The 27,339-nt window shown below is 43.1% G+C and overlaps 2 protein-coding genes and 1 pseudogene across 2 annotated transcripts; 2 read left to right on the top strand and 1 right to left on the bottom strand.

Moving 5' to 3' along the window:
* Nucleotides 1–253: 253 nt before the first annotated feature.
* On the bottom strand, nt 254–8,483 carry LOC119795298 (kinesin-like protein KIF3B). Its single transcript, XM_038303213.1, has 9 exons — nt 8,123–8,483; nt 5,523–6,981; nt 5,328–5,429; nt 3,923–4,045; nt 3,629–3,747; nt 3,312–3,428; nt 2,940–3,045; nt 494–705; nt 254–407 (listed from the first exon to the last, which is right to left on the bottom strand). Exons 2-9 carry the CDS (start codon nt 6,888–6,890, stop codon nt 299–301), a joined length of 2,256 nt encoding a protein of 751 aa, XP_038159141.1. The 5' UTR covers nt 6,891–6,981; nt 8,123–8,483; the 3' UTR covers nt 254–298.
* Nucleotides 8,484–17,517: 9,034 nt separating this feature from the next.
* Nucleotides 17,518–19,319, top strand: LOC119795297 (tripartite motif-containing protein 16-like). Its single transcript, XM_038303212.1, has one exon. It carries the CDS (start codon nt 17,577–17,579, stop codon nt 19,233–19,235), a length of 1,659 nt encoding a protein of 552 aa, XP_038159140.1. The 5' UTR covers nt 17,518–17,576; the 3' UTR covers nt 19,236–19,319.
* Nucleotides 19,320–24,335: 5,016 nt separating this feature from the next.
* On the top strand, nt 24,336–27,181 carry LOC119795315 (annotated as a pseudogene).
* Nucleotides 27,182–27,339: the final 158 nt, after the last annotated feature.

Genomic DNA, 27,339 nt, shown 5'->3' with positions numbered 1-27,339 from the left:
ACCCAGGAAGCTAGAAGAGGGGCGTGAAGGAAGCCATCTACAGGTGCTGGTCATAAAATTAGAATATCATGAAAAAGTAGATTGATTTCAGTAATTCCATTTAAAAAGTGAAACTTGTATATTATATTCATACATTACATACAAACTCATATATATTCAGATGTTTATTTTGTTTAATTTTGATGATTACAAATGACAACAAATGAAAATCTCAAATTCATCATATCAGAAAATTAGAATATTATAATAGGAGAGGGTGCCTGTGAATAAAACAAAAAAGGAAGGAGGCAGGGAGGCGTCACTTGGGCACCAGGCCGCGGGGCTTTGGGTAGAGGCTGGCGGATTCTGGACTGCGGGGGCTGATGGGAGAGGCCGGCGTGCTGGGCCTCTTCCTTGTTCTCGGCCGGCTGAAAGACAGAAAGCAGATGAAAACCTTCAGTCAGAAAGCAAAAGCCAAATGTGAAACTTGCTGTGAGCTGAAGGTTTTCCTCACCCAGACTTCGGCTTCTTCAGGCTGCCGCCGGCGCTGGAAGGCGGGTCCGAACTCAGGCTGCTGTGGAAGCCTGACGCGTCTACTATAACCTCATCCTCGTCTCTCAGGGCGTCCTCGAGGGCAGCTGCCACCCGTGGGGCAATAACTGGCTCCTGGTAGGCTTTAGGTGTCCGTGCTGGAATGTCCAGTTTTACCTTCAGGATGTTTTCAGCCTGAGGAACCAAACGCACACGGGTCAGTCAGAAAATAAATTTAGTCCCCGAGTTCTGTTTCTTTTCCAAACTTTCATTACTGAGGAACTTTAATCAGGGTCCAATCTTTGAAAAAGTTGTTAATATCCATCTATTCATCCATCCATCCATTTTTTTACACGCTTAATCCCAAGTGGGGTCGTGAGGGGTGCTGGTGCCTATCTCTAGCTGGTAATGGGCGAGAGGCGGGGTACACCCTGGACAGGTCGCCAGTCCATCGCGAGTCCGGACTCGTGTTCTGATCAAGTATGTTTTAGAGAAGACCCCAGGAAAGTCTGGACTCGGAGAACGGGAGCACACAGAATATATCTGGGTCAGTTGGAAAAGAAGCGTACTGATGACATCATCACATTCAAAGCTAGTCTGGAGCTGCATTTCACCTCCTGTTATTAATAGTCTCTAGATAATGATAAAATATGATGGTTTTCATTTTGTCGGGGAATAATAATGAACACAGTCAGATAAACACAAATTAAATGTTTTGCCAAATAAAACAATCATACCTCCATCAGAGCCAGCGGTACTTCACCCACGGCTATGCAGAGAGAGGGCTGCTGCAGACGGGCTAATGTTGGCCCTGTTGCCCCTGGCCACTACAGACGGGCCAATGTTGCCCCTGGCCTCTGCAGACGTGCTAACATTGGCCCTGGCCGCTGCAGACGTGCTAACATTGGCCCTGGCCGCTGCAGACGTGCTAACATTGGCCCTGGCCGCTGCAAACGTGCTAACATTGGCCCTGGCCGCTGCAAACGGGCTAACGTTGGCCCTGGCCTCTGCAGACGTGTTAACATTGGCCCTGGCCGCTGCAAACGTGCTAACATTGGCCCTGGCCGCTGCAAACGTGCTAACATTGGCCCTGGCCGCTGCAAACGGGCTAACGTTGGCCCTGGCCTCTGCAGATGTGTTAACATTGGCCCTGGCCGCTGCAAACGTGCTAACATTGGCCCTGGCCGCTGCAAACGGGCTAACGTTGGCCCTGGCCGCTGCAGACGTGCTAACATTGGCCCTGGCCTCTGCAGACGTGTTAACATTGGCCCTGGCCGCTGCAAACGGGCTAACGTTGGCCCTGGCCGCCGCAGACGGGCAAACGTTGGCCCTGGCCGCTGCAGACGGGCTAATGTTGGCCCTGGCCGCTCCAGACGTGCAAACGTTGGCCCTGGCCGCTGCATATGGGCTAAAGTTGGCCCTGGCTGCTGCAGACAGGCTAACCTTGGCCCTGGCTGCTGCAGACGGGCTAACGCTGGCCCTGGCTGCTGCAGACGGGCTAACGTTAGCCCTGGCCACTACAGACGGGCTAACCATGGCCCTGGCTGCTGCAGACGGGCTAACCCTGGCCCTGGCCACTACAGACGGGCTAACCATGGCCCTGGCTGCTGCAGACGGGCTAATGTTGACCCTGGCCGCTCCAGACGTGCAAACGTTGGCCCTGGCTGCTGCAGACGGGCTAACCTTGGCCCTGGCTGCTGCAGACGGGCTAACGTTAGCCCTGGCCGCTTAAAACTTACTTTTATTGAACAACAGCAACAGAAAAGAAAACTTTTATCTTAATACTCTGAGCTCTGTGAGCGCTAACCTGGAAGCTGCTGCTGCAGCAGTGCATGGAGAACGGACAAGCCTGCTCTGATGCATGCTGGGTAAAGAGGGAGGGGTCAGAACAACATCTAGGGACTTTGTCTGTTCACTGTCTGCTGTTCTTGTGAATTGGAACAGTGCAAGGGCTGAGGATGATGGCGTTTCACGAGGACACCCCAACGCAACAAGTACACAGATTGAGAAACGGCCAGAGTTGTTTCTGCTTGCTAGATCAAGAGCGACTGGCGCAGTGTATTGACGTCTGCACGCTGCGTTCAGTGGTATCACGTAATTTAGCTGGAGACCCACCTTTCCCACAGCACGCTGATCAGAGCTGAAGGGGATTTTAAAGCAGGTCGCTTGCCGAGTCATTTGACTCGGGTAGACACGCGTCAGTGAGCTGTTCCCACTGCAACTAAAAGCTGATTGTTCCGGTTTAAACCGTTTTTTGGGTCAGAGGGAAAAGGGGGGGTAGCTGAACTTTAAGCTAATGGGCTCAAAAGGACAGGTTCAATTTACCAGAGAACCTGAATAATCAGTTAATTCATCAGAACTTCAGATGAAATCATTAAACTTGACCTGAAGAGAATCATATTTATCAGTTCAAGAGAAAAGCGACTCACTCTGTATCTTGTGTCAAAATTCAACCTCTGCCAGAAGAGAGCATGTTGACTGAGAGGCCTCCTGTAGCCAATGGCGGACGTCGGCAATGACATCATCTGATGATCGCTGTGGCAGGATGACAAACAGCAGCAGGTTAAGTTTCCAGTCTAACAGGTGCAGCTGAAAGCAGAGGAACCAGAGCAGAACACAGAGGCAGCCAGATACCAGGCAGAGGGAGGCGGCTTCACCTCCAGCTTCATGAGGAGGCTCTGCCTCCATCTTTACAGCCTGACTCCTCAGAATGGTTTGCCTTACAGGACCAAGATTCCTGCCTGGAGTCTCTCTGAGCGGTTCTGGAACCCCCCCCCCTTGCGCTTTTGCACCAAACTTACTCGTCGGTGCGACTGACGGCCTTCATCTTCCAGCTCTCATCCTCCTCGTCATAGAAAGCCCTGTGGAGGGTTTTGTTCTTCTCCTCCAGTGGGATGAAGTTTTCAATGATCAGGTTTCTGAAAGATCAACGGTTCCAGTTTAAGCAGCTTCACGTGTTAAAAGGATGGTAGCTATTTATCTGGACTTCAATAACTAATAATAATGACGATGTTTTGCAGAATTAGTGAAATCTTTAAAATCATTTAAATCAGGAGCAGATTTTAAGGCCTGATGGGTGAAAGTAGAGCAGAGTGGCGGCCATCGATGTGCTCCATACCTGAGTTTGAGATCTCTGGTGAGCTCGTTCTGGATCTGCTCATACTCCTGCCGCTCCTTGATGTGCCCTTCCTGGTTGTCCTGGATTTCTGCCTTCACTGCCTGCAGCTTGGAAAACAGCTGAGGAACAAAAAATATCAGAAGAACGAAGTTAGTTTCACAAAAACGGGACTTTAAATCTTTCTGTGATGAAGACGAGTGAAGGATGAAGGCAACCAACAGGCTAGATGCTTAGAGGGAAAACGGACTTTCATCATAAAACCCTTTTATTCCCAGAGCAACATTGATTTCCTACCTTCTTCAGCTTCTTGGTTTTGATGTCCACCTCCTGCTGCAGAGAGCTGTAGGTCTCCTTCCGTTCCAGCGTCTCCTCATCTCGACTCTCCATCTGCTGCTGCATCTCCCTCTCCCTCAGTTTCTGAAAGCAATAATGTTATAATAATGCTAATAATGCTGTGATTTAAAGTCCAACTTCCTGCAGGTTCTGCTGCCTTCAGAAGCGGCTCCTGAGATCTCCAGTGGAAAACGGATTTCCATTTTAACTTTAGAGTCCATCCCTCCTTTCACAGAGTTTATACAGGAATGACTAACTCTAATTTAATAACTTTATTGCTTAGAAATGATTTTAATGCACCAACAAGTACCCATGACTCTATATATATATATATATATATATATATATATATATATATATATATATATATATACATATATATGCAAATATATCTGAGGAAAGTTTTTTTTTTCTAAAAGCATTTTATATGTCACTATAATCACATTTAATGAATTTTACCTGAAGTAACCCTGTTTAAGCACTAGGCTGCTTTAGGTTAACAGGGACGGACCCAAGTGTGTCCCCTCCATCCCAGTCCTTTGGTCGGACTGCTAACCAATTAGCATCAGGAGCATTTTCCACCTTCTGCTCTGGGTCATGACTGAGGCTGAGTCCAAATGCCCGGCCTAATCTCTATATAGTGGTTACGCCATTTTAAATGAGCGTCTGAACGTCTAATGGATGAGAAGTAATGGACTGGAAATTTCCCACAATGCACCTTGAAAAGTAGTGATCCTCCATGGTCACTAGATGAGCAGGTATATCCCAGAATGCTTTGCTAGGAGAGCTCTCTTTGCAAAGCATTGTTGGATTTGTTGTGAAAGTGGCGGCAAGTAGCAAAGAGGCATCATGCGGGGAGTTGGAGTCACATGACCAACCGGGAGCAAAAAGTAGTGATCATTTGTTGAAAGGTCAGTTAACAGAGTTCACTCTAAAGTTCACTATAAAGTGTAGGACTGAAACAATTGGATTAATCGACTACTTTAATAATCATCAACTAATTAATCGTTAACTGGAGCATAGAGACTGTAAAACATGAGACCTGCTTAGAGCAGAAATTATACCAAGATTGTAAAAAAATAAATAAATAAATAAAGATTTTTCATTTAAGATATCTCAGAATTCTCTATAATCCAGAACTCCTCACCTGGAATAGTTTTAGTTTCAGCTGGTTTACTTTCCCTTTAAGAAACCTTTGGCTATCCGATTATTAATCGATTAATTGGAAGAAAAAAAAATCGACAGATGAATCTAAATAATCATTAGTTGCAGGCCTAGTATAGTGCTGAAGGGGTCAGGGGTCAGACAGCAGAACGGGATTTTGTAATTTTCAGATCAGACTTTAGTTCTTCTGCTTCTTGTTTACCTGCTCTGCGATCTCCTGCCTCTTCAGCTCCAGCATCCTCTGCTGCTCGTTGGTGCGGTCCAAGATGTTCTTTCCACCTACGAGGAGCTTGCTCTCCATGGCCTGGAGGTGATTGGAGATCAGAGAAGAGTAAGCGGGTCAGATGCAGAACGTCTGGGGAACAGGTGACGGAGCGGACTCTCATTTCTGGCTTACCTTGACTTTAGCTGCCAGCATCTCTCCCACTTCTTTCTCCCTTCTCAGATCCTCCATCTTCTTCTCCTTCTCCCTCAGTAGCCGCTCCTTCTCCTCGGCCACCAGGCTGTGGTCCTCCAAGATGGCCGCCTTCTCCTGCTCCAGCTTCTCCTGCTGCTCTCTCCAGTAGTCTCCACCCTCAGACTCATCGTCCTCCAGCTCGTCTCCGTCGCTCCCGTCCCTCTTCCTCTGTCTCCTCCTTTTCTTCTTGCCCATGCGTTTTTCCAGCTGCGTCTTCAGTTTGGCGATCTGCTCCTGTAACTCCCCAAGCAGGGCATCCTTGGGGTTCTTGTTGATGTGTGGCTTGTTCTTGATGTTCTTGGCCCTGTTGGCGTAGCACAGCGTGGTCAGGGTCTCCTCCATGTTGTAGGAGGCGGGACCGATGTTGGCGACCATGACGGTGCGGGCGTTCCCGCCAAGGGAGTCCTGCAGCATTCGGGTGAGCTTGGAGTCCCTGTAGGGGATGTGGCTGCACCTGCCATCCACCAGAGCAGAGATGACGTTTCCCAGGGCCGAAAGCGACAGGTTGATCTTGATGGCTTCCTGCAGCCTCTCGCCCTGAGCGCCCGTCTTCGTCTGCCGCTCGCTCCCTGCCAGGTCCACCAGGTTCAGCCTCCCCACCCTGATGTGGTTCCCTCCATCCACGCCCAGCTCGCTGCACTCCACCGTGATGATGAAGATGGCTTGAGAGCGTGAGCTGTGCTCGTTCATGTTGGTGGCTCCCACAGACCAGTTCTGGTTACCCAGTTTCATCACGTCCTCCATCTCCTGCACGCTCTTGGTGACTTGTGAGAACAGGCCCTTCACGTACACCCCCGTGTCGGGCCTCTCCCGCAGCTCCAGGCGGTGGGACTGGTCTTTGGAGAGCAGGTCTCGGATCTCCTCTTGGTAGATCTCCAGATACGACGCTCTCACCAGGTACTGCTGGTTCTGGGAGCGGGAAATGTGAGTGAAGATGTGCTCGAAGGAGTTGGGGATCACCCCTCTCCTCTCCGGGTCGTTTCTCTCTCCCTCCATTGTGTAGGTCTTCCCCGTCCCCGTTTGGCCGTAGGCGAAGATGGTTCCGTTGAAGCCGAGCAGAACCGATTCGACCAGCGGCCTGAAGGTCTCATTGTACAGATCGATCTGTTTGGAGCTGCTGTCGTAAACCGAATCAAAGGTGAAGACTTTGGGGGGCGCTCCGGCCTCCCGGGGGTTCCGGACCATAATCTGGCCCAGTTTCACATCGACTGAAACCACGTGTTCAAATTTGGAAGCCTTCTCCTTGTCGTTCATGGGGCGACAGCGAACCACAACCTTGACGGAATCAGAGCTCTTGGCCTTGGACATGTTGGGACGCGGTGGGCGGTTCTGGCCTCCTGGCACCTCAGGTCCGACGAGCACAGCTTCGGGAACACTTCACCTGGGAAGACACCCCCAACTGGGGGCAGAAAGGAATTACACTCTACATTTTCACAACTTTTTCTTTGGACATTTGCTGCTCTTTTGCTCATTTTCAGTCAAACTGCTGTAGAAGATGTTTCCCCTCTTATCCAAGAGGTGGTTAACTAGTGAGATAATTTAATCTCAGCGCTCCCCACCACCAGCTATAACCGACCGAGCCTCTTGGATGAGAGGCGAAATGAAGGAAACCAGCAGGTCCCAACAAATCCCAGTCTGGAAGTGGCTGGAATTAAATCCCTCCATCATGATGCTGTTCGGCCATAAAGGCTGAACCCAGCCAGCAGGCTGGGCCTCTGGGATGGAAAGCAGCATTTCTGGAGCCGCCTGTGGAGACACCGTTCATCCCTCCGGTCTCACAGCCCATTATCGGCTGACCGGTTCATAGGTCAGACTTAAGTGGCTTAAAAGCAATGGCGTAACGACACAACAATAAGCCACATTTTCTTGGTGGGCCCCATCTGAAGTACAACACCCCATCAACGGTTTTTTGAAAGAACATGTTTATTTTGGGAAGTTTTTTTCTGTTCTTCCAACAGCTCTTCTTTGCTTTTTCTTTTCTGGAATTGGCTTAAGTACCTCATTTTGGTATCCATCGTCGTTAACACATTGTATGTAAAGGTTATGGTTTTAATCTACAATCAGGATTATCCATAACTCCAAGTTGTAGTATAAAAAATGAAATACTTAAATGCATTGTTCTTCTAAGATCTTTATTGCGGTTTGAAACATATCATATGAGTGTAATTTTTACCAACCGTCTAATGAACTATACACAGTTATTAACATAGTAATTAAAAGTACCACTGTCTGCTTTGCTATTGGTGTCGTGTTTAAACGGCTCACCATCATGTGGAAATCTGGCATTTATTAGGGTTTAAATACGGTCTTGTCAGTTAAGTTAATATCAGGTGTGTTTAAGAGGAATTTTTCACACCATTACATCTGCAAATAGACGTCCTAGTCTACAATTGCATAGGGGGCCCTCCAGGTGTCAGTGACGGGGCCCCTAAGAGGTCGGGCCCCCATACTCTGCTTATCGATATTTACGCCATTGCTTGAAAGAAACATTCATTGAACAATTCAAGACTGAAGTTGAGAGAGAAACAACTTTAAATTACCTTAAAAATTCTTAAAAGAAGGCCAAACCACCGCAGAAACCTCTCAGCTGCTGGGATTCAGACGTTAGGAAGTGGCTAACTGACAGAGGCAGACCGGTTCTAACCGGAAGTCTCCCAGCGGCACTAACCGCCACAGCCCATAGCAACCTACTGACCTGCTGGATGGCAGGTAGATTAAGCTCATAGCAGCGGACTAATGTAGCGGCTCAGCTAACGTTAGCTTTAGCTCCCACACAGCCCGCAAAGAGACAGACAAACAGCGGCCTAGCAATGGCAAGGGGGAACCGGGCCAGCACCGCCCGGCTCCTGGCCATCAGCAGACCCTTTTCACAGGGGCACATGCCCCGTTGTGGATCTGCGGATTTTTTTATTAATTCATTTTCCACTTTCACAGCTCATCTCTCACAGCTCCGGCGCAGCTCTGCTGTGCCCCGAGCTGACAGGAAGTGCATTTGCTCACCACCTTCGCTCTCCTTCTTGTTGTGAGGCTTTATTGCGGTTGCCAAACTAGTTTCAGTGCATTACTGCCACCAACTGATAAGGAGTTAAGCAAGGAAACAGGAAAGCAGACCCACCCTCAGAAAAAATAAATAAATAAAATAAAAATAAATATATAAATAATATGTTTCCAAACAATTTAACTTCACCCAACATAATAAATACTTAATCATATTTGCCCTCATAATTTCTAACTTGTCTTTAAGTCATTGTCACTCTGCCAGTTTCTGATGGTCCTATTGGTTTTCCCATCATGCTTTCAACCATTTTCCAGTTTAAATCTTTAACTTCAAGATACTTTTCTGCAGCTTTCACTATTATTTTGATTTTTTTTCGGTTTTCCTTGTCATCTGTGCACTGCAATTAATCACTTCTCAGAATCAGAATTAGAATTCTTTATTTGTCATTGCTCCAAAGGGGTGCAACGAAATTTCTCAAAAAGAAACACAGTACAAGCAATTAGTGCAAATTTAAAAGAAAATAAATACGAAAAAGTAAAAAAAAAAAAAAAAAAAAAGGGGGATACTGTGGGTTCTTCTGTGGCAGCGGGTACAGGTTGTTGCACGTGAGGTAGCATATTGCATTTAATGTTACTGTCATTATTGATAGTTACAGTTGTTACAGTGTACATGAGGCGTTCAGGGCAACAACAGCTCTAGGAAAGAAGCTGTTTTTCAGTCTGGTTGTTTTTGTCCTTATTGCCCTGAAACGTCTCCCAGATGGGAGCAGTTCAAAAAGATGGTGACCGGGGTGTGAGGAGTCCCTGATGATGCTGCAGGCTCTCCTGAAGCAGCGGGTGGAGTAAATCTCCTCCAAGGAGGGGAGAGGGCAGCCAGTCAGTCTTTGGGCGGTGTTGATGACCATGAAAAGAACAAAATCTTTCTTTTTTACAATCAATGAATCTTCAATTTTGGGACATTGCTCCAGAGGTTTTGAACTTTCCATTTGCTGAACTGTAGGTTTGGGTCTTTCTGACTGGGATGGGATCATTTTTACAGCTTCAGCATGTGTTATTCTGAGCTCAAATTTCACTTCTCTAATTTCTTCAGACCTTTTACTCACTTCCCATCCGTGATATGCAGCAGTATCTTCTCCACCACATTTACAGCATTTTATTTAAACTTCTTTCCTACATTTTCCATATATTTTGCACCACATTGTTGTTTTCTTTTGCATACTGCTGCTATATGTCAGAAGTTTTGGCATTTGAAGCATCTCAGTGGCGAAGGATTGTATATTTTTACATTGTAGCTCATGTATCCAATGAAAACTTTACTGAGTAATTGCTCTGTCACACCTTTCTCCATTTCTTGTTGTTTTTAACCGTTTCACTTCTTTTACTTTTGCACCACTTATATTTTCTAGAATCTCTTTTTCAGATACTTTTAGAGAACTTCCTCCAATGACTCCCCTGCGAATCCTTTTGTTCTCCATCAAGCTGCACTGAACTCTTTTCCTCTCAATCTTGTTAATCCGAATGGCTTTGCCTTGTTGTCTCTGCAGTTGATAAACAGGTCTCCACTTTATAGTTTTCTGGAACTTCAGTCTTCCACTAGTTTATTGATCGATTTTGTTAACTGAACCAGATTCCAATCTGTAAAAGAGTCTGCCTGATTAACTAGTTTGAATATGACTTTGTACTCATTTTGTTTTCCTGTGGAATTTTTAGATTGTTCATCACTTGACTGTTCTGAACTGGACTCCCCTTCAATTGATCACTACTTTTTCCGCTTTTTCTCATTTTTTGACTATACTCTCTTCCAGTCTTCTTCGTTTTCACTATTTCCATCTTCCATCCCACAAGGACATTTCTGCCCAGGGCATTTCTCCACAAGCGACTTAGAAACACGCACTGTGCACCACCTCGCTCCAACCCTCGCTTCAGCAATAAGGCTTGGTTAGCAGCATGTAGCTTTATTCTGCCTCCTTTTTCAAGCATCAGGATCTGACCCAGCATGGATACAGACAGGTAGGACTGATTTAAAGCACTTTGTAGAAAAGGCAAAGAAGAATAAACAATCTGGGATTCACATGGAAAATAAAATAATATATTTTACTTTTTCTAGATGTTTGTTAATCTGCATAGTTGCTCATAAATAAACACACTGTCAGAAAATAAATAGTTTTTATATGTTAAAAATAATATAAAGCTGACCAATAGATCAGGGCTGCATCCTGAGCCCCCTGCTGTTCACCCTGATCACACACGACTGTGTCCCCAGGTTCACCACCAATCACATCATGACGTTTGCAGACGACACCACAGTGGTGGGCCTCATCAGAGATGGAAATGACCTGGACTACAGAGAAGAGATGGAGCCGCTGGTGGACTGGTGCAGAGATAACAGCCTGATCCTGAATGTGGAGAAGATGAAGGAGATCATCTTGGACTTCAGGAAGAACCGGCCTAACCACGCTCCACTGGTCATCAGCAGCTCAGAACAGTTTCTTCCTCACTGCCATTATGCTGAATGTTTTGTAAAATTGGTTATTTTATTTATAAAACAGTCATCTGTTTAGATTACTATTTTTTATGTATTTATTACTGTTTTCAAGGCTGCACTTTAAAAAAATGTATTGTCTAGAGCAGTTTTAAATTAAATTTCTTTGTGTTTACATTCATGTATACAAAATGACAAAATAAATCTGTCTAAGTTTCCATTTTTAAACTGGAACACTGTTTTTTTAGGTTTGTGACATCATATTGGACCATGAAAAATACAGATTTACCTTCACAAAGGCTCAGAAGGGCAAGATTTATGTACAAAATCTAAAGCTGTTCATGAAATTAAGTCTTGTTTTTATAATGTTTTTTGTTGTTGGCATTCATATAAATATACTGGTGTGATAACTTAGTGTACGTTTGACTGGTTTTTTGTATAGATCTATTTTAAATTTATAGCCTCCCCTGGAGAAAACCTCACCAGCCGCCACTGGCCGAGACGCTACAGTTTACTGTTAAAAAAAAACAAAAAACATCCAGCTCTCCCATCTTTCTGGCCATGATACACACACCTTATAGGATCATCGCCATCATAGGATGGGCCCAAATAGAAATGATGAACACAGACATGTATGTATGTAGAGGTGTTTTTTTGTTTTGTTTTTCCTTTTACAGTTGCACATCTCAAGTTTTCAAGTATTTAATGAAGATAAATTGTGAATTCATCAGTAGTGGATTAGAGATATACAGTTAAGCTCACAAGTGGGCCAATTCAATTCATTTTGGATTATGTAGATATTTAATGATGCAGAAAATAACAATCTGATTGAACAATTTATTTAAGATGCTTTCTAATAATAGATAAGTGCTATAAAATATTTGCTCGCGTGCTTGCATTAATTATCGCATTTTATTTGGTGCTCTATTGTGCCTCTGTATAATACTGGATCAGCTGATGCCCCTGACTTACACCTTTAATGCACCTTTTAATCATGTCTATTCTGCTATTTCATCTTTTAGCTTTTACTCTAATTCAATGAGGAAAACAAAAATTAACAATAACAATGAAGATGCCGGAGCTTTTCTTGTTGTCTAATCCCTCCTGTGGTAGCTGGGGCTCAGTCTCTTAGCAGGAACGGATCCATTAATTAAAATCAATGAAACTTCAGTACATCTTAACATAATAATTCAAAGAGACTGTTTGTAAAATTTGACATAAGTTTACTGCCTAACTGCTCTATGTTGACTATAAACACTATTTTCATTTATTTTTGAGGTATCTCTGAACTAAAATAAACAAAAGAGGCGATTTGGAAGAAAAATTAGCATTGGGAACCTTTGAGGGTCCTGTCATACACTTTTTTTGTTAAAGGCCTGGGTCGTGTTGTTTATTTTTAAATCACACACTTCATGGAAATAAGGACTACATTATCTATACAGACCTAGGACATACATTTTTTATTCAGAATTATATGACCACCGCTTTCAAAATATATGACAAAATTGTTCAAAAAATGCATATTTATTTTTATTTTTATTTTTCAAATAATCAAAAGACAAAAAAAGTGCCAGAAGTCTTTAAAATTGCTGAAAGCCTGAGTTCTTTTAAGTCAAAGTTAAAAATCTATTTGTTTAGAACTGCATTTAACTGTTGAGGTTAAACTGATAACTGATGTATTATTAGTTTAAGATTGTGGTCCAACTGTTTTATTTGCTTTACTATCTGCTTTCATCGTGTGTTTTAATCTTTAATTGCTTTTATTCTGCGTTTATTTTGCTGCTAATTCACTGTTTAATTAATTGATTTGTCTTTGTACTGAATGTGCTATATAAATAAACTCCCCTTTCCATTTGTGTATATATTTGTCTAATAACCTAAACCTACAGCATCCTCCTAGTTATTCTATAAAATGACAGAAACCAAAAGGCTGCTTGTTTTAGTTGATCTCCTGAACATTGTACAACAAACATTGTCATTGATGAATAATTTTTAACTTACAATTAGTCCCTTACTTATTCTCCCTTGATCTTCTGTTTCTCTCAGCTATTTTATTTAAAGAGTTCTCATATATGGTGACAACAAGTAGCATTATATTAACATTGAACAAAATTACCAAATTATTATTTAGTAAAAGCAAATATTACCCAGGTGTAATACATAATGTAACATATGAAATGTATTTAATTTTGCTGTTTTCAAGTACAAGCAGGATGGTCAAGTATATCTATATATACCTTATATGATTATTTTCACCCTGCATCAAACTGATAAATGGAAACCAGCATAGCCTAAATAGAGAAACAGGAGGGTCAGATGATGATGATGATGATGATGGAAAGCATATAAATGACTGAGGAATATCAAAGGGCCTATTCCTAAAGGTTTAAGTTAAAAAACAAACCACTGGAATTAGTTTTCTAACTTTGAAGACGTTTCGCTTCCCATCCGGGAAGTTTTCTCTTTTCAAAATGTCTGGATTAGCGTTGAGTTTCAGGCTTTAATAGAGTAGCCCAACAAAAGCCTTGTAATGGCTGAGAAAACAAGCTCCACCCCTTAAATGCCTTTTCATTTTACCAAAAAGTATTTGAAACTGAACAGTAACATGTTAAAAGAAAAAACAAATAAAGGTAATTAATGTCCACAAGAGTATTAATAAAGTTTAGGGGACTGACATAATTTAAGATAAAAAAGACAATTTGTTTAAAATATATATTTTTAAAAACATCAGAATTAGTCCCTTTAAAGTTCTTTTAACTTTAATGACAATGAACAGCACAACATCTCCTGGTAAATTAAACTAATTTCATTGAACCTTAATTATATCTGGTATTTGCAAGTGTGGAAGGTTAATGATGAATAACAGCTTTATCATTTGGTTTTAATAAAGTCTGAATTTGTCCAACTGAATGAATGAAATTTAGTTACGGAACCAGGAAGATCAGTATCGCTAGTATAAGGTCTAAAAACTAAATAGTTTAACATCCTACAACTACTGACTGATAAGAATGTGCAAGCACATTAGACATCCCCACAAACGCTGTAGTCTTTCTCTCCTCCTACTGTCATCACTCCCCCAATTGCATTGGCTTCTTTGGATAATGCAGCTTGGGTGTACGCTCTGACAGAAACACCAGCAAACATCTGTGTTTATTATACACATTTGCCAACATCTGTCTAAAGAGTTTGTCTGGTTTGAAACCCTGTATTTTCGTTTCTTGCTTCTTTCGGGAGGGAATCAGTCTTCATCAACGTGCCAAATATATAGCAATGAGCAGAGAGAGAGAGAGAAAAAAGCCCGGCCCAAAATTACCTTCAGCCCACTGGGCAAATGCCCTCTATGCCATAATGTCAGTTTAGTGACCAGAAGTGTATTTTATAAAAGAAGTCAGCTTTACACAGCATCCCATTTCTTATTGAATCAAAGTGACGCTGTGCCGTAGAAAACAGCTCCAATCATTCCCTGGCTGTATCCATACACTTTCCAGAGGCATGCACATTTTTGCCAGGAGCGTAAAGGCAGGTTGCTAGTGACTAAAACTAAGATCTCCAGTTTGAAACTACACTAAACTGGGAGAGAAATATTTCATTAGATTTCACCAAATAATTTATATTTTTGTTAAAAAACTAAAACTTACGCCTACTTAAAATGTTGACAGAATTGACTCTGGTTAAATATCACATTTAATTTGAATATATCTCTGGGAGTAATATGCACTAAGTGTTGGAAAAGGTGACAATTTTTTCATCAAATCTCTCAGCAATGGTCTCAAGGGGAGAGAAGGTTAATATTTTCCAGTTATTAACCATTTAAGAGAGATTGTTGAAAATACCAATCTTTGGAAGATTATAAATCAGAGTAAAACTCACTGAACCTTTAGTGGATTCTGACTTTTTGGTCTATTTGGGTTTACAGAACTCTGCAGATGCTCCATCGTACCCCATCCAAACTCCAGCATGTAGCGGCTGAGTGAATGTGGTCTGGACTCTGTGGAGGAGAGTCATGGTTTTAGAGACGCTGTAGAAGGACAGAATACCTGCTGAGTTATCGAGGTACACTCCTATTCTGGAGGAAACAGGACCTAAGATGGAGGTCCAGATGTTGTTGTGCCTGCTGTCACATCCTCAAAGTGTCTCAGAGGACGGATATTGATGCTGGATGAGTGTGTAGACTCACTGAGTGCTGACAGTGAGGGGTAGCTGTGGAGAAACTGGTTGTGATCCTCTGTGTTTAAGAGCTGCTTCAGCTCAGCTTCTTTCTTCTTCAGCTCAGTGATCTCCTACTCCAGCTTCTCCTGAAGCTCTTTGACTGGACTCACTTCAGTTTCCTGCTGGGATCTGATCTGCTGCTTCACATCAGAGCTTCTTTTCTGGATGAGACAGATCAGCTCAGTGAAGATCTTCTCACTGTCCTCCATGGTTTTATCAGCAGAGTGTATAGACTATATTTTCCTCCATTAAACAGAAACAACAGATACGCTTCTGATCAGTAAGACAGAATATCTTCATTACCTCATCATGTTCAGAGCAGATGTTCTCATTCATTTTGTTATCATTTTGTTTCTTAAATATATCTGAATTGTAATGAGGCTTAAGGTGTTTCTCACAATAAGAGGCCAGACAGACTAAACAGGACTTGACGGCTTTCATTTCAATTTTGGTGGCTGCATCCTCCAAGGACCTGGTGTACCTGGACTTGGTCTATCGAAGGGTGTGAAAATAAGGAGGCTGGAAGAGTTCAGCTATAGATTCAAAAAGGTCCAGCCTTCTCCAGCTGTCACCACCCCTCACTCAGTATAAGCTCTGTCGCCTAGCAACAGTGACAGTTGATGCACAAGATAGGCAAAAAAAAAGGATACCGAATTTCTTTTTGTATGTAAGAGATTATTATAATGTAAGGTACTTGCAATTATGGGAATTTTTTTTTCTCATTCCTTGTCCGGGGTCACAGCAGTATCTGCCTTAGACTACAACTCAATCATCTTTGCACTGGTCCCTCATGGTTCATCCTGCAGGTAAAGGGCAAACTAAGAGATAGCTTCACTTGATTTGCTGGGCTTGTCCCAGATACAAAAATCTGATGAGGCATAAGCCAGACTGTGGCACATTGGCCCAATGTCCAGCTCTATTTGATCTAGTTGGAAACTAATTTCTGTTCTTGAATTGTTGAGGCTGTAAATGATGATTTTATTTTTATTTTTGGTGAACAGCACAACTAAAACTGTTTTTTTAGAATCTGGGGACAAAGAAATAAAGGAAACAAGTTATGGATTTCAAAATATGAACTGTTTATGGTTGTATTAGTTGCTATCTTTTTAGAAACTGTAAGATTGTTTGTTTTTACTGGAGCAAAGAGCTGTTCTGTATAGGTCTGCTTTTATACTTTAGAAAGGATTTGACTCCCTGATTGCCATGATGCAATTCACATCCTAACTGAGCATTGTCATTTTTATGAACAGTTGTGACAAAAGTCTACAAAAAAATTCCAACAGTGTTAGGAATCCAGTTTGTGTGGGTTGTTTGTGTGTTTCTTCTCTCTCCACCACCAGGTGGTGCCCTGTCCTCGTTGGGCCTCCCTGCACACCTGCGGCTCGTTGGTTCATTACTGGAGGAGTATTTGAGTAGCGGGCTGTCACTACCTCGACGCCAGAGTGTTTGCCTGTTGCCTGCAGAGTCTAACCTAAGCTTTTTTTTCTCTGAGTTTAATGTGTTTTTGTCTTTGCTCTTCAACAGGAAGCCTTCCTGTGAAAACTGAATGCCTGGACCTGGACCTTCTCCGTCTGGAAGGAATTCAACAGAGAATACACTGAGTAGGGGAAAACCTCCACATGATCCGTTCAATTTCCCATAGGAAATCTAAGTGACAGTCCGCTCCATTACTCCTCTGGGTCCAACAAATGTCTACCTGTCCGCTCTCCAGTGAGTTCCCCCCTTCTCTGGATTACCCCCACTCTGACTGGATTCAAGGTTTGAATCTTCCCTCTCCAGCATTATTCAAGCCGCAGTCAAATTTCCTACGCTCCCTGAACTGATCTCTGTGATCTCTCCTCTAGACTTTCCAGTTACGGTTAACCAGTCCACTGAGTTCCAGATCCTACTTCTGTATACATTACATCAAATAAACCTGTTAAACTTTTCCCCGTGTTCTCTGAGTGGTTTCTCTGCATGTGGGTCAGATTCCTTAAACCGATCATGACAAACAAGAAAATTATGTTGCATTAATTCAAGTAGAAGAATTGGAAAAAATAGACAAAATACATTTGTCAATAGTAATTATTTCCTCCTCAAAAGCTCCTTTTCCTTGATTTAATGTCAGGTAGTTTCCCCAACTTCCTTCTGTCAACAGTTTCAGTCTGTCCACATTCTTTCTTCAGAACTATGAGTTGAAGATGGGTGTAACCATCATACATACCTGTGTAAGAGCTGTCAAACTACACTCCCGTAAACAGATTCTATGCTCACAGAAGATTTTTATGAGAACGAAACTCACGCAGTCACTGTGACCGAGAAAAAAGATGGAGCAGCTGGACCCAGAAACCTTCTTCTGTTCGATCTGTCTGGAACTACTGAAGGATCCAGTGGCTATTCCCTGTGGACACAGCTACTGTATGAGATGTATTACAGATCACTTTATTGAAGAGGATCAGAAAGGAATCCACAGCTGCCCTCAGTGCAGGAAAACCTTTATACCGAGGCCTGATCTGGAGAAAAACACCATGTTAGCAGCTTTAGTGGAGCAGCTGAAGAAGACTGGACTCCAAGCTGCTCCTGCTGATCACTGCTATGCTGGACCTGAAGATGTGGCCTGTGATTTCTGCACTGGAAGAAAACTGAAAGCCATCAAGTCCTGTTTAGTCTGTCTGGCCTCTTACTGTGAGAAGCATCTTCAGCCTCATAATGATTCAGCTACATTTAAGAAACACAAGCTTGTGAAGCCTTCAAAGAACCTCCAGGAGAACATCTGCTCTGATCATGATGAGGTGATTAAGATATTTTGTCGCACTGATCAGAAGTGTATCTGTTATCTCTGCTGTTTGGATGAACATAAAGGCCACGACACAGTGTCAGCTGCAGTAGAAAGGACTGAGAGGCAGAGAGAGCTGGAGGAGAGACGAGGAAGAATCCAGCAGAGAATCCAGGACAGAGAGAAAGATGTGAAGCTGCTTCAACAGGAGGTGGAGGCCATCAATCACTCTGCTGATAAAACAGTGGAGGACAGTGAGAAGATCTTCACTGAGCTGATCCGTCTCATCCAGAAAAGAAGCTCTGATGTGAAGCAGCAGATCAGATCCCAGCAGGAAACTGAAGTGAGTCGAGTCAAAGAGCTTCAGGAGAAGCTGGAGCAGGAGATCACTGAGCTGAAGAAGAAAGAAGCTGAGCTGAAGCAGCTCTTAAACACAGAGGATCACAACCAGTTTCTCCACAGCTACCCCTCACTGTCAGCACTCAGTGAGTCTACACACTCATCCAGCATCAATATCCGTCCTCTGAGACACTTTGAGGATGTGACAGCAGCTGTGTCAGAGCTCAGAGATAAACTGCAGGACATTCTGAGAGACACATGGACAAACATCTCACTGACAATCACTGAGGAGGAGGTTCTACTGTCAGAACCAGAACCACAAAGGAGATCTGAATTCCTAAAATATTCATGTGAAATCACACTGGATCCAAACACAGCACACAATTATCTGTTTCTATCAGAAGGGAATAAGAAGGTGACTAGAGTAGATGAACATCAGTCATATTATGGTCACCCAGACAGATTCACTTATTACTCTCAGGTCCTGAGTAAAGAGAGTCTGACTGAGCGTTGTTACTGGGAGGTGGAGAGGCGAGGAAGAATTTATGTAGCAGTCGCATACAAGGATATAAGCAGGGTAGGAAAAGGGAATGCATGTAAATTTGGATGTAATGTCAAATCTTGGGCATTATTTTGTTACCACAAAAGTTATGACTTTGGTCACAACAACATGTGGACCTCCATCTCAGGTCCTGTTTCCTCCAGAATAGGAGTGTACCTCGATAACTCAGCAGGTATTCTGTCCTTCTACAGCATCTCTGAAACCATGACTCTCCTCCACAGAGTCCAGACCACATTCACTCGGCCGCTACATGCTGGAGTTTGGATTGGACACAATAAAGCCGCTGCAGAATTCTGTAAACCCAAATAGAGACTATCAACAGTTAGTGAGATTGATGTAAATTGAAATTCTCCAACAGACTTAGACAAACTTCATTGTCATTTTGCACACACAGTCTGTACAAAATGAAATTTCGTTGCCTACAGCTTACAACAGCGAAATGAACATTACCATTTATAAAGTAAAGCAGTAATCAAGAATATAAACAGTGTAGGAGAAATGAAAACCAGTTTAAAAGTCATGGTGCATAAGGCATTGATATGGAAAGGTTCAGTGCAGTGCAAGATAAATAAATATGGTGCAAAATGCAGTAGAACATCGAGTTGTCTTCCATTTAAAGGGATATAAAAATTTAAAAAATCTGCCACGTTGGTAGTACAAATATGATGTTGCAAGTTTGATGCAGAATCTTGATCAGAGTCTCAAAAGTTCAACAGTCTGATGGAGGTTGGGAAGAAGCCTTTGCAGAACCCACTGGTACTGCAGCAGATAACAGGGAGAACAGTCAACGGTGGGGGTTTGAGGGGTCGCTGTGGATGTTAAGTGCTCCGGACACGCAGCGCTGGGATGAAATATCTTTAATGGTGGGAAGAGTAGCACTGATGATCTTCTCTGCTGTTCTCACCACTCTCCTCACCTTCTTCCAGTTTGATGCGCTGCAGCCTCCACATCACACAGTGAGACAGCTGGTCAGAACGCTCTCTATGGTGCTTCTGTAGAAGGTGGTGAGGATGGGTGGGGGCAGGTGGGCTCTCCTCATCCTCCACAGGAAGTACATGCACTTTTGTGCACTTTTGATCAGTGAGGTGGTGTTTACATTCCAGGTGAGGGTGTCTGTAATGTGCACCCCCAGGAACTTGGTGCTGGTGATCACCTCTACAGCTGAGCGGTTGATGACCACTGGAGCTTGGTTAGGCCGGTTCTACCTAAAGTCCAAGATTATCTCTTTCATTTTCTCCACATTCACGATCAGGCTGTTATCTTTGCAGCAGTCCACCAGCTGCTCTACCTCCTCTCTGTAGTTTAGGTCATGTGGTCGTCTCTGATGAGGCCCACTACCGTCTGCAAACTTTATGATGTGATTGGTGGTGAACCTGGGGACGCAGTTATGTGTCATCAGAGTAAACAGCAGGGGGCTCAGGACGCAGCCCTGAGGGGAGCCTGTGCTTAGGATGATGAAAACAGAGTAGTTTCATTGTCATTACTGTTTTATGTCTAAATTGTTCTGAAATCAATAGTCCTACATTTTATGTTCTGGTTCTGTTTGTTAAATTCTCAAAAATTCTCAAAAAGCTGATCAGCAGAAGAATGCTTTCTATCTTTTTCTCTTTACTTCTTTCGCAGATAAGACTGTGAGTAAACTCAGTGTTAAAATGACATGATTCCCCAAGTTAAACTAGCAAAACCAGGTGTTTTTTTCTGTTCTTGTTTTAACATGTTTTCTTGAGTCCTGACACATACAGACAGCAAATATTGTCTCCATGTGGAACTGAACTTTATGCCTTGTTGAATTTTTTTAGGAGAAAGTTTAGAACAAAGCCGTCATGTTGATTCACTTTTCTTTTTTCATTGGTGAAATACGCTGACCCTTTAAAAAGGTTGTTTTGATACATGTTTGTTTATGTTTATGCATTTAGCAGATGCTTTTAACCAAAGCAACTTACAAAGTATACACAATGCTACAGTTATCATCAATGTGAAAATAAGCTCTCTAAAGGAAAATCTCTAGTCAGAATCAGTGGTGACAGCAAAGAGATTGAGGGAAGTGCAGAAAGAGTTGTAGAGGGGTAAAGAGGTATGGGTAAAAGTAAGGATAGGAGAAGTTCTTTGAAGAGGTGGGTCTTTAGGAGTTCCCTGAAGATAGACAGGGATGCTGCTGTTCTTTTAGCACTTGGTAGGTCGTTCTAAGTAGGTCCACCATCTTGGAACAACACATGAAAACAGTCTGGATTGTCTTAGGGGTATACATGGCATGTGTTTATTAACCCTTCATTAGAATCAAATGTATTTTATAAATCTGTTTACAGTCATTACAAATAAAATGAACATTGTTTGATTATTTCTGTGTTTGTATGTTTTGCTTCCTGTGAATAAAAGCTTCAGTAAATGGATACAGGCCTCCATATAACAACATTCATTAATGAAGAAGCTGTGAATATGATGCCATTCATGCTTCCAATTATGCCTTAAAAATCATTACTTTAACAGTAATTTCACAGCAATGAACAGGGAATATATCACAGTATTTTACTGTAAATATATCATATTAAGTTACTGTGAGTATTTCACTGTAAATTCACCACAATAACAACTACATGTTGTAATTTTGAGCCCCCGTCGACCCCCTGCGGGATCCACGGGGCTTTTACTCGAAGTATTTTTTAGTCCCGAAAAAGACTGGGGACTCCGCCCAATTTTGGACCTGAGAGGTCTGATTTTTTTCCTGAAATCCATCCCCTTCCACATGTTGAGCATCAGAGATGTGCTTCAGGCAATTTCCCCAGGCGACTGGTTCACCTTGGTCGACTTGACGGATACATATTTTCATGTCCCGATTGCACCACAGCATTGGCAGTTTCTCCGCTTTGCATTTCAGGGGAAGCATTTTCAGTTCAGAGTTCTTCCATACGGCCTCTCTCTGTCCCTGCGTGTGTTCATGCGGTGCGTGGCCGCAGCCTTGTGTCCTCTGCAGGCCAAGGGATTGAAGATCCTGCCTTATTTGGACGACTGCCTCGTCTGTGCACCCACAGATGCTCAATCCGATACAGACACCCGCACCTTGCTCGATCATATGGACCTACTGGGTCTTTGTGTGAACTGGCAGAAGAGCAACCTGATTCCGTCTCAGCAGGTAACGTTTCTCGGGATCACGATGGACTCTCTCTCTATGACTGCTTGCCCATCGCCTCAGCGTGTCGAGGGCATTCTGTAGATGCTGCCTCCCTTTCTTCACCTTCGTTCTCTATCTCCGTCTGCTGGGAAAGCTGACGGTTGCTGCTACTGTAGTACACCTAGGACTACTGTCTCTGCGAGCACTGCAGATGTGCCTCAACAGCCTGAAGCTGGACCCTTCTCGTGCGTCACACCGTCGCAGAAAACTGCGGGTGTCCCCTCAATGCCTCGCGTCACTGGCTGCATGGCGAGATGCAGCATTCATGATGAGGGGGGTTTCACTGGGTTCGCTGCCATCCCGTCGGGAGGTTGTCTCTATCGATGCATCTACCACAAGATGGGGGGCGTTGTGACAGCGACAGATCGCTCGGGGGACATGGTCTCCATGGGAAAAGCTGCAACACATCAACGCTCTGGAGCTGGAGGCTGTGCAGCCCGCATTGTGGCACTTCTTTCGATCCTGCGGGGAAGGAATGTTCTGGTGCGGGCAATGCGTCGTCTGGTGAGACGACGCATTGCCCACTTTGGTTCTCCCTGGCAGAAGGTGCCTGTCCCCTAGGTCAGGAAGCGCTGTCGCACGGCTGGCCGAGGGCACTGCTCTATGCATTCCAACCGCTTTCACTGACGGACCCTCAGGAGTGGCATCAACTCCTTCTTGTGGCCCCCCGGTGGCCAGGGAGGAATTGGTTTCCACTGCTACAGGTTCTGTTGCAGCTCTCCAATGCCTCATCCCAGCAGGAAGGACCTTCTGTCACAGCTGAGAGGTCAGATCCTGCATCCCAATCCCAGTCACCTCCAACTTTGGGTTTGGCCACTACAGGGCCCGGGGTTTCCTTCTCAGAGTATGGCGGGGACATCAGACACACTCTGAAAGTTTATATTGCTGCCATCTCTTACTGGCATTAGGTGGTGAGTGGGGAGACAGTGGGTCGTAACAAGGACGTTTCCTTGTTTTTGAGAGGTGCCCGACATATGCACCCTCCCACACGCCCTGTTGTGCCTGTGTGGGACCTCTCTCTTGTCCTGCCCTGCGCTCTCTTCCTTTTGAACCATTGGCAGAGGCGAGCCTTGAGTGTGTGTCAAAGAAGACAGCCTTTCTTCTCGCCATGGCCTCAGGAAAACAGGTGGGTGAACTACATGCCTTGTCTGTTCACGAGTCCTGCTGCCGTTGGAACCCGGCTGGTTCGGGTGTTACTCTATGGCCTGATGCGGCGTTTCTTCCTAAGGTGGCTTCATCCGCGAGCCACACTGTGCCCCTCCAGCTTGCTCATTGTGATATGGATGGGCCTGATGAGCTTCTCTGCCCTGTTCGGGCACTGAAGGCATATGTCAGACTCACAGCTTCTCTACGGCAGTCGGATAATCTGTTTGTTTGCTATGCAGGGCCCCGCAAGGGGCAGGCCCTTTCTAAACAGTGCCTTGCATGTTGGATGCGTGTAAGATGCCATTCCACCAGGGGCATTAGTGTGTCATGGGCCGCTATGACTGGTGTCCCTCTGGAGGCTTTTTGCTCAGCAGCCTCTTGGTCATCCCTGAATACCTTTGCTAGGTTTGCTGGGCTTGTCCCAGATACATTAGTCTGCGAGGCATAAGCCAGACTGTGGCACATTGGCCTAATGTCCAGCTCTATTTAATCTAGTTGGGAACTAATTTATGTTCTTGAATTTTTGAGGCTGTAAATAATTATTTATTTCTTTTTGGTGAACAGCACAACTAAAACAGTTTTTTTAGAACCTGGGGACAAAGAAATAAAGGAAACAAGTTATGGATTTCAGAATATGAACTGTTTACGGTTGTATTAGGTGCTATCTTTTTAGAAACTGTAAGATTGTTTGTTTTTACTGGAGCAAAGAGCTGTTCTGTATAGGTCTGCTTTTATATTTTAGAAAGGATTCGACTCCCTGATTGCCATGATGCAATTGACATCCTAACTGAGCATTGTCATTTTTATGAATAGTTGTGACAAAAGTCTACAAATTACCAACAAAAAAAAATCTTGTTGCATTAATTCAAGTAGAAGAATTGGAAAAAATAGACAAAATATAAGTGTCAATAGTAATTATTTCCTCCTCAAAAGCTCCTTTTCCTTGATTTAATGTCAGGTAGTTTCCCCAACTTCCTCCTGTCAACAGTGTCAGTCTGTCCACATTCCTTCTTCAGAACTATGAGTTGAAGATGGGTGTAACCATCATACTTACCTGTGTAAGAGCTGTCATACTACATTCTCATAAATGGATTCTATGCTCACAGAAGATTTTTATGAGATCGAAACTCACGCAGTCACTGTGACCGAGAGAAAAGATGGAGCAGCTGGACCCAGAAACCTTCTTCTGTTCGATCTGTCTGGAACTACTGAAGGATCCAGTGGCTATTCCCTGTGGACACAGCTACTGTATGAGATGTATTACAGATCACTTTAATGAAGAGGATCAGAAATGAATCCACAGCTGCCCTCAGTGCAGGAAAACCTTTATACCGAGGCCTGATCTGGAGAAAAACACCATGTTAGCAGCTTTAGTGGAGCAGCTGAAGAAGACTGGACTCCAAGCTGCTCCTGCTGATCACTGCTTTGCTAGACCTGAAGATGTGGCCTGTGATTTCTGCACTGGAAGAAAACTGAAAGCCATCAAGTCCTGTTTAGTCTGTCTGGCCTCTTACTGTGAGAAGCATCTTCAGCCTCATAATGATTCAGCTACATTTAAGAAACACAAGCTTGTGAAGCCTTCAAAGAACCTCCAGGAGAACATCTGCTCTGATCATGATGAGGTGATTAAGATATTTTGTCGTACTGATCAGAAGTGTATCTGTTATCTCTGCTGTTTGGATGAACATAAAGGCCACGACACAGTGTCAGCTGCAGTAGAAAGGACTGAGAGGCAGAGAGAGCTGGAGGAGAGACGAGGAAGAATCCAGCAGAGAATCCAGGACAGAGAGAAAGATGTGAAGCTGCTTCAACAGGAGGTGGAGGCCATCAATCACTCTGCTGATAAAACAGCGGAGGACAGTGAGAAGATCTTCACTGAGCTGATCCGTCTCATCCAGAAAAGAAGCTCTGATGTGAAGCAGCAGATCAGATCCCAGCAGGAAACTGAAGTGAGTCGAGTCAAAGAGCTTCAGGAGAAGCTGGAGCAGGAGATCACTGAGCTGAAGAAGAAAGAAGCTGAGCTGAAGCAGCTCTTAAACACAGAGGATCACAACCAGTTTCTCCACAGCTACCCCTCACTGTCAGCACCCAGTGAGTCTACACACTCATCCAGCATCAATATCCGTCCTCTGAGACACTTTGAGGATGTGACAGCAGCTGTGTCAGAGCTCACAGATAAACTGCAGAACATTATGAGAGAAACATGGACAAAAAGCTTTTTGACAATGACTAAAATGGATGGTTTACTACCAGAACCAGAACCACAGAACAGGGCTGAATTCTTAAAATATTCATGTGGAATCAGATTCGATCCAAACACAGCACAGACATGACTGTTACTATCAGACGGGAACAGGAAGGTGTCATGGATGGATGAATGTCAGTCTTATTCTAATCATCCAGACAGATTCACTTATTACTCTCAGGTTCTGAGCAGAGAGAGTCTGACAGGACGCTGTTACTGGGAGGTGAAATGGAGAGGAAAAATTTATGTAGCAGTCGCGTACAAGAATATCAGCAGAGTAGGAAAAAGGAATGAATGTAAATTTGGATGTAATGACAAATCATGGGCATTATCCTGTAACCCCGGTGGTTCTAAGTTTGGTTACAACATCATTTGGACTGATAATTTAGGTCCTTGTTCCTCCAGAATAGGAGTGTACCTGGATCACTCAGCAGGGATTCTGTCCTTCTACGACGTCTCTGAAACCATGACTCTCCTGCACAGAGTCCAGACCACATTCACTCAGCCGCTACATGCTGGAGTTTGGATCGGGTACGATGGAGCCTCTGCAGAGTTCTGTAAACCCTAACAGAGAGAATGCACTAATTTTAATTCTCCAACTGTTTACTTACATCACTGTTGTTTTATGTCTAAACTGCATTAATCAATAATTGGAGATTGTTCTTTTTTTCTTCCTCTTCAAATTGGATTTTCTGGTTGTGTGTGTTAAAGTTTCAACACTGTATTTCAAAAGCTGATTAGCAGAAGAATGCTTTCTCTCTTTTGCATTTTGTTTCATTGGGAGCAAGGAGTGTGAACTCGGAACTTAACCGAGCCAAACCAGTTATTTTACTCTGTTCCTGTTTGAACACATTTTGTGGAGTCCTGACTCACATAGAAAACAAATATTTTTTAACTGTGGAACTGAGAGTATTTTATGCCTTGATTATGTTGATTTTTGGGAGAAAATTTAAAATTAAGCTGTCATACTGCTTCTCTTACTTTTTTGGTGAAAACACACTGACCCCTACAGGAAGGTTGTGTTGATACGTGACATAGGTTGATAATCGCTTCATTGGAGTTAGATATATTTCATTAATATGTTAATAACTATAGATAAAACTAAAAAAATATATAAAGTATTAAATAATGTGCTGTAATAACAAATAGCTTTCTTAAATGCTTTAGTGTTCTTTATAAATTTTGGAATTGAATTCTCACAACAGAATGACATTAAAAGAATCAGAAATATTTTTTTAGAGCTATTTTTCTCTTATTTAGCTTGGAAATTATGTGTTTTATTATTATCCTTCTTGTTACATCAAATAATAGCCTATAGAAGAAAATCCATGCTTCATCTTTATGAATAATTTTGTTGTCCCATAATTCAAATATTAAAAATACAAAAGTTAAAATTAAAAATACAAATATGATCAAATACATATAAATAAGATGGCAAATATTTAGCAACAATAATTGGTGTAGTTTTTTTTTTTTTTAAATCATGTAATATTTGGCGGCTCTAATTGACTTTTTCTTAGCCAGACTCAAGGCCAAATGGCTCTTTGGATATGAAAGGTTGCAGAGCTTTGTTCTAGCACATTGTGAGGTTTGAGAAGACTATACTGAACCACTATCAATCCATAACAATACATATTACAGTAATGTTTTTTCCTCATCATAATTAAAATCAGCTACAGATTTAGTTTTTTTGTTTTTTTTTTTAACACAAACAAGGTGTAGATGTTTCTTCAGGGTCAGGAGAACCAAGAGCTCAGCACTGAATGAGAAAGAATCTGTTGCTGATCTTCCTTCTGGCTGTAGGTGGACAAAATTGTTTAAAATGAATATACATCAAAAATTAAAGTGAAAAA

This window comes from Cyprinodon tularosa, unplaced genomic scaffold (genome assembly GCF_016077235.1).
Source record: "Cyprinodon tularosa strain WSP-4 unplaced genomic scaffold, ASM1607723v1 ctg509, whole genome shotgun sequence".
NCBI classification, from domain to species: domain Eukaryota; kingdom Metazoa; phylum Chordata; class Actinopteri; order Cyprinodontiformes; family Cyprinodontidae; genus Cyprinodon; species Cyprinodon tularosa.
This window is presented reverse-complemented; position numbering and strand designations above follow the sequence as displayed.

Excerpts from the sequence above, each read along its gene's own strand:
- LOC119795298 (XM_038303213.1), bottom strand. The coding sequence starts at position 6,890 with ATGTCCAAGGCCAAGAGCTCTGATTCCGTCAAGGTTGTGGTTCGCTGT. Across the intron at positions 3,046-3,311 it reads GCCGTCAGTCGCACCGACGA|CGATCATCAGATGATGTCAT; the intron begins GTAAGTTTGGTG and ends ATCCTGCCACAG. Across the intron at positions 706-2,939 it reads ATTTTGACACAAGATACAGA|GCTGAAAACATCCTGAAGGT; the intron begins GTGAGTCGCTTT and ends TTGGTTCCTCAG.
- LOC119795297 (XM_038303212.1), top strand. The coding sequence starts at position 17,577 with ATGGAGCAGCTGGACCCAGAAACCTTCTTCTGTTCGATCTGTCTGGAA.